This window comes from Lissotriton vulgaris, chromosome 6 (genome assembly GCF_964263255.1).
Source record: "Lissotriton vulgaris chromosome 6, aLisVul1.2, whole genome shotgun sequence".
Taxonomy (NCBI): Eukaryota; Metazoa; Chordata; class Amphibia; order Caudata; family Salamandridae; genus Lissotriton; species Lissotriton vulgaris.
In genome coordinates, this window is record NC_141694.1 from 1,308,926,084 (window position 1) to 1,308,938,784 (window position 12,701).

General features: G+C 40.6%; 1 protein-coding gene and 1 long non-coding RNA gene across 3 annotated transcripts in view; one reads left to right on the forward strand and one right to left on the reverse strand.

Annotated features, from left to right (window-relative positions):
• Nucleotides 1-7,075, reverse strand: part of LOC147708826 (uncharacterized) — a 69,301-nt gene extending 62,226 nt beyond the window's left edge. The window contains exons 1-2 of the long non-coding RNA XR_015296521.1: nucleotides 6,953-7,075; nucleotides 2,159-2,278 (exon numbers count right to left, since the gene is read on the reverse strand). This is a non-coding gene — a long non-coding RNA (uncharacterized LOC147708826). The remainder of the gene's footprint in view (nucleotides 1-2,158; nucleotides 2,279-6,952) is intronic.
• Nucleotides 7,076-7,132: 57 nt separating this feature from the next.
• The window catches only part of HBS1L (HBS1 like translational GTPase), a 640,556-nt gene continuing 634,987 nt past the window's right edge, over nucleotides 7,133-12,701 (forward strand). The window contains exon 1 of one of the 2 annotated variants that reach the window (XM_086927450.1): nucleotides 7,133-7,352. In XM_086927450.1, coding sequence (XP_086783576.1) covers nucleotides 7,310-7,352 — 43 coding nt within the window. In that variant the 5' untranslated portion in view covers nucleotides 7,133-7,309. The remainder of the gene's footprint in view (nucleotides 7,353-12,701) is intronic. The other variant, XM_086927451.1, reaches the window with a different exon arrangement.

The window sequence follows — 12,701 nt, forward strand, 5'->3', positions numbered from 1 at the left end:
GGCATGTTAGTTTGCGTTCCTATATTGGTGGACAATAGATGTTTATTTGGGAGCACTTCTGAACCCCCACCCTGCGTGCGCAATTTCTCTAAATATCTTACTCGTTCAGCGTTCCTTTCTAATGGGATTGCTAAATCCGGGACGGTGTAGTCTCGACTTTAGCCTGCCCATTTTGCGAACTATATTCTTTCAAATCTTCTAATTTTTCAGAAACACTATCTAGCCTTAATAGTGAACAATCCCTCGGGCTCCTATGTGTAACATTTACATTATCTTTACTATTATCCATGTAAGTAATTAAGTTTGCTAAAGGAGAGTATGATACAACATCCCTGATTTCAATTTCTTTCCCCTTAGCATATTCTATTACCTCTGATTTTTGATGGTCCATTTCCGTCACAGATTTATTTTCCTCGTTTACTACATGCTGTATATCTTTCATACTAGCTACCAAAGTGGGCGACATTATACTATTACACCCATTCCCCTTTAAAATGGTAACAACAGGGTAGAGAGTCTCCCGCCCTGTTGTACTACCATCCAGGCTTAACTCTTTTATATCATCTGTGTCCATTGACCCCACCATTAAATTCCCGTCCAACTCTCCATCACCATTATTTTGCCCCATACCACACTTATAACTCCTTCCTTTTTTTGCAAAAATTGATTTTACTGATGGATAGGATTTTAGTAAAGACAGATGTGCGCCTGGTCTATGACGTTTAATGGTTTTTTGAGGTTTGATAGGACACAAACTGCTCAGACCAGAATTACTGAGGGGTACTAAAGAGTCTGCCGCTTTAGCTTTAGTCTGTGAGCGTAATCGCCTCACAGACATTACCATTACGGGAAAAGTGTAGCAATAACTAAAATATTTGACCAACCCGCTATGGATAGCACAAAGTAGCGGGGAACAGAAAATGAGCACACGAACAATTTACAGCACAATCCCCATAAAATTCCGTGAAAAGGGGTCACGTACCACTATGTCCAAGGGCTAGACCAATCCGCAATGACCTAACACGGCCAAGAGTCGACCCCTGTCTAGCAACAGGGACTAATGCGAATTTACCGTATTCTCATCACTAGACGTTATCTCATACCAAAAGCTATCTGCAAGTGCCTGTGAATTCTGATCTTTAGAACCAGCCATAAATTTCTTTTGAAAACTTTTGATTTTGATTACATCACTTTTACTCCTCCACCCCAAATCTGACACACAAATTGCACCTCCTGTTACTTCTACAACTTCGCTGGGATCAAAGTACTTAGAGTCTCCTTTCTGTTTTACAACTGTTTTTTTGACTATCACCCAATCTCCTACTGCAATGTCTTTGTAAACTGCTTTATGCGTATCATCATAGTATTTCTTGGATTTCAGTTGTTGTTTGCAGATAGAACTCTTGACTTTTAGGCTATCATCATCCACCACAGTAAAGTAATTTTTTTCTTTTTGACACACAGACAGCCTGGGTGAGATGCTTGTGACAGCTTGTCTACCTCTCATAAGAAAGAAAGGGGAAAAATTTGTAACGTTATTGACAGTTCTGTTAAACATGTCCACTCTATCTTGAGTGAATTCTACAACAGATAAGTTGTTTGCCAGGGCCATTTGAATTCCATCTTTAATAAACCTGTTTACACGCTCCACTTGCCCATTGGATCTGGGAGAGTACAATGGAGTCTTTTCTTGTGTAATTTGATTTTTCTTCAAAAAAGTAGTCATCATTTCAGATGTCAGCTGCTTGCCATTATCTGACACTAAGATTTGGGGTAACCCTTCAATCGTAAAAAGATGTTCTAGAAATGGAATAACACTTTTAGATTCTATGTTAGGAACAAATTTGAAATAGACCCATTTGCTGTAATAGTCACACACCACTATTAAGAACTTACAGGAACTTTCTAAAGCATGAAAAGGGCCAGAGAAATCTATGGCTATTTTTTTCCAAGAGGAAGATGGTATTTCCACTAACTGCAACTCTTGTACTTTGGACTTCAAACGTTTATCCAAATTCAAACAGGTGGCACACGATTCTACATATGAATTTACTTCTGAGTCCAAACCTGGCCACCAATAATATTGTTTTAGGGCTTTCTTGGTCAATGTAGATCCCAGGTGTGTTTTGTGAGCTTTTTGCAAGAAAATACGTCTTACCTTAGGTGGGGGTACCAACAGTTCACCTCTCATTATGAAACCATCCTCGATGCTTAAATCATCAGCCACTTGTGCATACGTTCTCAGATCCGTGCTCAAATTTCTTACTGGGGCCAGCTACTGGAAATAAATAATTTGACTTTACTTAAAACAGGGTCATTATTAAGCTGTGACACCCAATCAGATTCCTCACAAATATTGGTAAATTGTTTGCTACTGTTCACAAAAGAAACTACGCATTCAATGTCATCGTATTCCTTAGAATCATCAAGTGGAAGGAGTGATAGACAATCGGCTCTCACATTGCATTTTCCGGAAATATGTTTGATGGTGAAGTTATACTCTTGTAATTTTGACAAAATCCTGATCAACCTAGACAAAATGTTTCCATTTCCTCTACCACAACCATCCATAAGAAAAGTAAGAGGCTTATGATCTGTTACCAAGTCAAAGCTTTTGCCCCATAAATACATTCTCAGTTTCTCAACCGCCCATACACAAGCCAATGCCTCCCTTTCTATGGTGCTATAGTGTCTTTCAGATTTATGTAACCTTCTAGAAATAAATGCAACAGTATGACTTTCTTTGCCAACCCTTTGCGTGAAAACTGCCCCAATACCCACAGAGCTTGCATCCACAGTTACAATATTCTGCCCATCTGGATTGTATGGCTTTAAAGTTGGCGCATTCAGTATGGCATTTTTAATTATTTCAAATGACTTATCTTGGTCCACTGGCCAAACAAATTTCTCTCCTTTGCGCAACAATACTCATAGGGTTTCAACTTTACCAGAGTAGTTCTCTACGAACCGCGAATAATATTCGCTGAGTCCGAGAAACGATCTAAGAGCATCCTTATCACTAGGCCTTGGGGCATCAGTTATGGCTTTAACTAAATCAAGTTTGGGCCTGATACCATCACAGCTTAAAACATGGCCTAAATATTCAACCTCACTTTTTAAAAATTTACACTTGCTCTTTGATACGGTCATCCCTCTATCAAACAATTTGCTAAGCACAGTATCCAATATTTCATTATGTTCTTCTACTGTTTTTGCATGTATAAGAATGTCATCTTGGAATTTTTCTACTCCTTCAACTCCCTTCAAAATCGCTTCCATCAATTTTTGGAACACGCTGGCTGAAAAAGCCAGCCCAAACGGAAGTCTTTTAAATCTGAATGCACCTAAAGGAGTGATGAATGTGGTTAACTCCTTTGACTCTTCCGACAACTGCACTTGATGATATGCAGACTTGAGGTCAATAATAGAAAAATATTTAGATCCACTAATAGCTGCCAAAATCTCCTGAATATTAGGCAGCGGGAAACAATCAACAACAATATTTTTATTTAATGACCTCAAATCTGCACATAAGCGGATTTCGCCATTTCTCTTTTTAATTAAAATAGCCGAAATCCACTCTGAAGAATTGGTAGGCTCAATTACTTCTTCCTCTACTAACTTATTGAGGAGTTCTTGCAATTCAGATTTGACTGATAAAGGAACTGCCCTTACCTTGTGTTTAACTGGTATAGCACCTTTCTTCAGCTTAATTTTGTGTTCGAATCCTTTGACACAACCAATTCTATTGTCGAACAAAGATTCATATTTGTTAAAAATATTTTCCATATCATTGGTTAAAATTGGACTTACCAAAGAAACGGATGTTTGTGCAAAGTTCTCATCCAACACAATTGGGTCATCTGCACCCGGTTTAAGTATAATGCCTAGCTTAGCTAAGTCCTTCCATCCTACGATGTCTTTTCCTTTTTCAGCCACGTAGATTTTGGTGGAAATCACTCTACCTTTTATATTCAACAAGTCATAAAAATACCCCAATGCATTAATTTCAGACTCTCCATATGCTTTGGCAAATATATCTGTGGCTAACAAGTCTGTAGTGGGCCAGTATTTTGCATATTTAACATCAGAAATAATAGTGATCGGAGATCCTGAATCCGCCATGATCTTAACTTCTACTTCTCCAATGTGCGCAATGCCTAAAGGACCCTTAATATTTTCCGTTTGGTCATCAATAGACAGAACAATATTGGCACACATGTCTTCTTCAAACTCGTTTACACAACTTACTTTCACTTTCAGAAATTTTAGTGATCTGGAATTATTACAACTCGTTGCAAAATTACCAATTTTCATACATTTTGTACACTTCCTACCTTGTGCTGGACATCCTTGAAAGTCTGCTTTATGGTTTTTTGACCCACATCTATAACATATAATAACTCCTAACTCAGTGCCTCTGCCATCTCTATTTCTTCTTTCATAGGCCACATTTCTTTGTTTTGAATCATTAACAACATATACATCAGCCCTTAAGTTTGAGGAAGCAGATAAAACTTTTGACGTTTGAAGAGATCTCTCAATCCCTTTGGCTATATCTATCGCTTCTTGTAAAGGGGGATTTTTACATGACAAGAGCCTCTCTTGAATTTTCTTTTCATGGCAGTGAAAAACAAACTGGTCCCTAATATATACATCCACCATGTCATTATATTCACACTTGGTTGCTAGAACGCGCAACGCACCAATATACTCCTCCACAGTTTCGTTTTCTAGTTGTTTACGCATAGTAAAATGATGCCGCCCAATCATTATATTTGGCTCCTCTCCAAACTGTCTTTCCAAACGTTTCAATGCCTCTTGGTATTCATCTAATGGAATGAACTGTCCTGGGGGTGGCTCGTACTGAGGCAAACTATCAACATTTTCCTGACCGTTAGCTCCCAATAATCCAAATAAAATTGCTACCTTTCTTTCTGGATCATACATCTTCCCATCTATTGCGACCAAATAATTTTCAAAAGCCCTCAACCAGTTTTTCCACCTCATACTTGGTTTCCCTGGATCATTCAAAAATGGAGCTGGAGCACTTATATTTGTATTTGTAGACATTTCAGCAACCTTCCCTTCTACCTCTTTCTTCACAGAAAACGCTATTTTTAAAACTTATTATTCAAAGAGAAACGAGAAATATTTTACAAATTATACTTTCTTAAAAAGTACTATGAAATACTAGGTTCCGTTTTTTAAATTAAATTGTTTTGATGAGAAAAAACAATATTGACCTAGTAAACAGATAAATAATCGTTTTATCGTGTAACATTAAGTTCCTCTCATGAAAAACGATGTTCTGAGAGAAAACTACCCAATTTCTGAACACAAAATGGAGTCACGCTCAGGATCGTAGGCTACGCGATGACGTCAGCAAAAACATCAACCGATGTCAGTTACAGCTGAAAGAGACGCCTGGCTGCAAGACTCTGCGCTGAAGATTCCAACGGCCGACGTTGAAATCGACGTGACAGTTGACAGATAACAGCTGAGGAGAAATGCGAACTGCTTCCTCGAAAACGCTGTCGAACTCGTGACTTTACCACACGTCAGCACATAGAAAAAAGTAATGATTGAATTAGCGCTTGAACATTTCTTTGGCAAAATTCGAAATATCGTAACTTGCCTGAAATTAACTTTAAGAAGGTCGCTGAGTCTTTAGCCAAAGGAACACTCTTTCGCTTCTCAACTCCACCTCACATGAAAAAATAAATTTGAATTAGCGCTGAATACTTTGCCCCGAAAAAGACAATCTGTAAAACTTGCCTTATGAAAACTTTCTTTGAAGAGAAGAAATGATCCTCTGTAAAATACCGGCGGGCCTTGTACAACTCTTTAGTCTCCCGTCCTCGTCGCCATCTGAAGTGTCATACCAATTAGGACACCGCACCAGTTGAGTTGAAACTGTAAGTTTATTAATATCAAAGACCCGCAGGTAAAGGACCGGTACAATGAACAGCTGGGGCTCGAATGACAGCCCGTGAACAAACACTGCCTAAAGGTATATGACGTAGGCCAGCAATAACCAATGAGCGGGGAAGGAGAGGGAGGGGAAAAGAGGGAACACGGATAGGCTAGAACGCTAACCCTCACTACATTAGATTGAAGGTTACAACACACTTATTTCTACTCTATTCCCATTACCTGATTTTAACTATGGCATTAACACCTTGGCTGCTAGGCGTTTCCCCCCCCCCCCGTGCTGGAAATTGCTCTTAGTATGTATTCATGACGAGCTCAGCTCGTCATCAGCACAGCTCAACTGTGCATCATGACGAGCTGAGCTCGTCATCAGCATCGAAAGGGTTAACAGATTAGCAAAACACTCAAGGTTTAGTTGAAGCAGAGGCATATGCATTAGCATGTGAGGTTCAAAGCGGCCATTTTGGGCACTACTGTGCAGCTGCAAAGAATTCCCACCAAAAGCAAAGAATGTCATACTACGTAGATGCAGTTGGCGCATGCGCAGAAGAGTTCACGCTTTTTCAGCAGCTATTTAAATACACTCAAGTTACTAGATACAGAAATGTTGTGTGGTGCAACTAATAGTAGTCACAAAACATGTTGGTTAACTTATTACATGTTATTTCTAGAGGATTGCATTCAAGCAAGTTTCTTATGTATGAAACCTTGCTCCATCAGGTGCCTCTGGTCCCGACATAGATTTGAGCCGAGATTTTCTGGATTGAAATTGAACAATTCAGCCACTGGAAAGTTATATCTCTCTCCTTTTACAGCATAGGGGAATGCTTTGTCTTTAGCTATTGGCAGGTGGAAGCCCTATGAAAGCTCGACTCATTTTGGGACCCAAGACGACCTCGAGCTCAGCAGATGAAAGCCTCTGGCTCGAGTCTACAAAGTGCCTTCAACGCCTCATCCTGTTTTCTGGTATTGGCTGCTAAACATGGCCATTTCTACCTGGAGTGTAAAAAGGTTATACCATTATTTCCGGTGTCGTCATTTTCATGTGACGTCATCGCGCACTGCTCGAGCTAACAAGAGCTAACGATCTGGACGTTATTGCAATCACTTTAGTTTTCACGCTGCAGTGACGTGATTCTCAGCAGTGACGCGGCTCTCTGCAGTGACGCAACGAAAGTCGCCTTGATTATCTGTAATCAGTGATGCCGAAGTGTGCGACTGAAGCGTACGGGGTGGGGGTTGTAGGGAATGGCGCATGCGTGCAACGTGCTCCTCAGGCGCCGGCCGTCCATGCTGGGGAGAGAAGTCACCTATCTCTAGGGGCACGCGCTGGCCGGAGGGCACCTGAGCGTGGCGCGCGGCCCTCCCCGCAGCCATGGCGCGACACCGGAATGTGCGCGGCTACAACTACGACGAAGGTTAGCGGGACAGAGATCTAGCTGTGGGATGGGTGGCTGAGAAAGGGCACGAGACCAGCAACAGGGCCGTTTTAATTCCACCTGCTGTCTCAGAGTAAGAAGGCCGGGCAAATGCAGGTCATGACAGCCCCCTGTATGACGTTCATCTTTTTCTGTGCAGATGGTACAGCAGTGGAGGGTTTGTGTCTAGTGGAACCTGCGCCAACTTGCAGGAGCTGACTGCACATCTCCACCCCGCCCCCAGTGCCGCGTGGGCAACTTCAGAAAGTTATACATGCAAGAAGGGAGCCTCCCAAGAAGGGAGCCTCCCACTAGATTTTGTTAGTATGTCGGGCTGCACCCTCGTGAGTTGGTCATACTTTACTTATTCAGCCCGCATTAATAAGTTGTCTGTGCACCCAGGTATGGACACATCTTGTAAACTAGGGCACTGCTCTCCCTTGTTCGCCCTTATACAGACTCCTTAAACTGGGTTTATACTGCTGTTGATACCAACACCGCATACTACGCGTATACCAGGTCTCAACCCGGACTGAGATCGCTTGCTAACTTGAAACTGGAAGTTTGACCAGCATTTGTTTACAAATCCAGTCAGGTGCCTAATAACGACGCGCAGTACAATAACGTAGGCACATGCGCAAAAACAATACACTGTATAAAGAAATCAGAGAATTTGCCACTGTTTAGATTACCATTTGCTCCTAATGAATAGTGCTAGAACCTGAAATGTGATTATTGTAAGTGTTTATGAAAAGTTGAAAGACTGAAAATAGAACACATCACACTTTGTGAACATCAGTAGTTAATGCAGTAGCGTGGATGTTGGTCACTTTGATGTTGAGGTGGCTGAAGAGCAGCTGTCAGTAAGCTTCTTTGACTTTTTCTACTCATTAGGCTGATATGCCTGCCTAGCTGTTTCTCTGTAGTCTAAGGGCCCATCATTTCACGTGTATATATGCCATGACCTGGGCCATTTCCCTAGAACTCCATATTGTAACTTTACTATCGTATATAACCAGTATGAGATGTCTGTAAATGGAGTACGTACCTCAGTGTACTGGGAGGTGCCATTTAACATCTTTGGTTCTCTGCTTGTTTCGATCATTGGAAGAATGTTTTTTTTTTTTTGCCTGCTAATACTGAAGGATGGAGGTTTGAGTAAAGCCAAATGCAGGAGCATTCAGGGTGGTGTGGCCGCATGTTTATGTTCAAGTCATGTTTTAATTTTTAATACATCCGCTGTGTTGAGGAAAAGTTGCTGTTCTTCTGAAATAGTTTTTTGCTTGTTGTTACTTTCCATCAGAGCTTACTTTCCATTAGAGCTTGAGCGTGGGCCAAAGTAGCATACTCACACTGACGTTGCCAGAGGCAACTATGTATTATAGTTGGTGATATATGGTGCAAAAGTAGGAGTGGTGGGAGGACCCAGAGTTAAGCTATAAATCTGGGAAAATCTTGAATATCTTGCTTCAGATCAGCTGGTGGATTTGGGGGTGAAGGGTGCTGACGCAGATACTTATGTTATCAGCATTTATATCAGAGCGTAGAAGGTACTAAATTTCTTTCTTGATCTGGATATTCACTTCATGTGTTCTCGATTTACCATCCATCATTTCTTTATTATAGCGATCGCACGAACAGCAGTGAATCTTTCCACACACTAATCAAAGTCTCGGTGAAAATAAATGTTCCGGTTTCAATGTGAAACATACTGGCAACCTGCTGTTTTCAGTTTGCCAAGAATTCACCCTCCGGTCCCTAGTCGATGTGATTCAGGAGGTCAGTAAGAAATAGGGAAGGACACCAAACAAATGATAGTTTTCAGGACAGCAGTTATTATGCAGAAACGATAAAAAGTGTAAATAGATAAATCTATTTCTGATATATTCCATTCTCAACGACATTGGATGTGGGGTTATCAGAAATACAACTTGAAACAAAACACAATTTGTCTTTATCAAGGCTATTGTATAGACCAGTGGCTCCCAAACTTTTTCGACCCACGGCTCACTTGCTCTATTGGCCGCAGCTCCCATTATGTAACTTTTTTGGGGCGGGTGGGGGATGTAAGCCCTGCCTCAGGAGTACTTCCATTTTTCTCCTGGAAAATAATTGGGATGAAGGTATTATAATCTTAGATGTAATCCTATCCTGTCCACTATGGAATCCCACAGTGTCAACGACTGATTCAGGGACACAGGGTTCTCGGAGAAGTGAACTGTTGCTGCATTGTGATCTTTAAAGAGGTGTGTCTTTGAGAGTCTGGTCAATTATGCACAAAAAAACCTAAAAACAAAGTGTAATATAGTCTTTCTTTAGCAAAGCACTCCAATGTCTTGGATCAGGGTTGTGCTAAAAATAAAAGGCAAAATTAGTTATTTGGGGGAGAATAGGGGCAGAAGTTACAGTTTCAGTTGCAGAGTGAGAAAACCGTAAATAAAGACAGGGCAACCCAATAATCCCCAAGGAACTGGGTAAATATGCAATATAGAAAAGGTACCTTGAGGAATTGTTTCCACGCCTATATACTGTTTGGTTACAAATAAGAACTACAACATTCATGTTAAAAATTGTTGAATGAGCTGACTGAGGCTTCAGGAGCACGTTATGTATATATGTATATAATACATACAATACCAACAGTATAACACACTATCGGAAGGATATTGATTGTAATAGTGTGGTTTGTGTTGCCTTTTTCTATTTGTTGCAAATTATTCATTGTTTCTTATATAATATATGATATAAAGTTGAAAAACGATCGATACCATGGTTCCGATGTCTATTTGATTGAATGTACATATTTATGAGTGAGAAAACCAGCACTATGGTCCCTGCCTAGCGTGTGTTTAAAGCCTCCATAGTTTTTTGGAGGGTGTAAAGCACATACAGGCTAGGCTACATTTTACCACACAGCAATGTACCCCCGTCCTGAGAAACACATCCCCAACTCCCTAACAACTGCTTCTCACATTTCAGCACTAAATTTCAGTGCCAAACTGCAACATGGAATGCTGTGCAAGACTCCTCAATAGAGTGTAGGCACTTAATAGGTCTGTAGCTGTAAAGAGGAAAGGAGCTGCTTGCGTGCAATGCAGCTTGCCTAAAATTGGCTATTTTCAGTTCGGGGCACCATATGCAGCTTCTGTTTGAAGAAAAAAAGAAAGTAAAACGTTATTCTAATTCAAACAGCAGTGATTTAGAGTGGCTCCTGTCACCAATACAATTCACCTGTGTTTGTTGCAAGAGATAGTCTAGAGAACAACTATTGCTGTAAACCGAAAACAAGCCAATTTCTGGATTTCCCATTTTACTGACCTTCAATGGCGAACAGTGCAGTATTGAAATATGCTGCTCCATAATCCCCGTATCACTGTGTCTCCATCCTTCCCTTTCTTCTTGCACAAGCAGCACTTCTAATATGGACCCATGGGTGGTGTCACTGGCGCAGAAAAGTAGTGACTAACACTGCAGAATGAAGTGTCCAATGCTGGTATCGGAAGCGTGTGAACTAAAGACGCACATAGAGCACGAGAAGTGCATTTCTCAACACCGTATTCTTGCCCCCTAATCTTCTGTGCCAATTCACTGCTGGAATAAATCTGAATCAAATTGAAATCCTAGTTACTTGTGAGGATGGCTCTTGGATACACCTCTGTTTTGAAGTACGGTCTAATTTTGTTGTATTATAAAAGAAAACATCTTTTAAAACTTGAAGTGAAGTGAGTCACAGGTAGACGTGATGTAAACCAAGTTCGACAAACATATTCTGGGTGCACAATAACAGAATATAGAGTTCGCTTTCTTAAGGGGGCACTCATTTTTTTAAGCTTATAGTATTTTGAGCGTTACAGTTAAGTTCAAAAAGACTTTATTCGATCAAAATGACCTAGAAAGTTCACATACAGCAAGCATTTACATGAGAAAACACGAAATAAATTACACATGCTGTCAAAAGAGGAAAGGAAAAAGTAAAACCCAGTAATAATTGTACACATAATTTCATATTAGCCAATACATTGAGACTTTAGATAGGCGTAGCTTTAAAAAGGAATTATGGAAAGTGCGCAGTTCAATAAATATATAGATTAGTTAAAAGGGCAAATATAAAAGTAAACATTTACGAGTTTAAAACTTTACAGATATGCAATGTAACTAGTGAAATTATTCAACTAACATTAGTACTTCAGTACTGGACTATCGGTGCATCGTTTCTAGATCTCAAATAGACCCTTCTGGTACACCACATTGCAAGCAAGAAGCCTGCAACAGAGTATACTATTGGGATGCTCGAATCGTTTTTTAGAATCCTGAAAACTTCGAGGCAGCGCTTGTATCCCAAATTGCTACAAATCTGGATCAACCAACACCTCCTTGCTCTCTTGTAGCCTGGGCAGCTAAAGAAAACATGGAGCTCAGTTTCTACAGGATGCTCGCAAGCCGGACAGTGAGTGATGTATTGGTCTCTCCACTTAGATGTAAAACAGCGGAGTGGAAGCACCCCATATCTATACTGTAAATATAGTTTCCTTGCTATAGGTGGATTTATGAGATCAATTGCCGGCTCAAAGCAAGGAATGTCTTCAATTTACAAAAACCCAATCTAAAGTTTCCCAATACTAGTAAGGGTGTTCTAATTGAGATAATCTGTACATTTTATAATGTGCCTTTACCTTAGATGTTAACAGGCATGCTGTCTCAGGGTCAAACCAGCAATCCCTGAGTGGCCTAGACCCATGCTGATTAATAAGGATTTGATATGTGCAAGCCATGGAATCTGCAGCACCTGGTGCTTTAAGAACTTCCAGAAGTTCCTCCCTGTACGATGTAAGTTCGGTGTAGACCACAGGCGGCGCCAGTACATTGTAGGTTTAATGCTTGCTACTTCGGCTATTGGGGGTATACCTGTGTCAAGGCGTAGCGGGACCAACTGGGTACTACGAGGGAGTCTAAATAGTTGTCTTAAATATTGATTTTCCACATTGGTTAGCTTCCTCAAATTTAGGTGGCCCCAAAGCTCCGCACCATATAGGGCCCCACTTCTCGCCTGTGCCCTGTAAATTTCAATTGCTGGGCTGATAGTTCTTTTACTAGGGTTGTTAAAATCCCTCAGGATGCCCCCTGTTGATTGTGCTAGTTTTAACGTGGATTTGGTGATGTGTGGCCCCCATTCCATGGATTCAGAAATTGTAATGCCTAATTACACAAAGGATGACACTCTCTCAAGGAATTTGCCATTGATGGACGGATTGGGGCGTGTCATTTTTGGACAATTGAATGCCAAAAATTTTGTTTTCTGTAGGTTTATTTCTAAGCCCCTATCTCTACAGAACCTCTCAAATTTGTCCA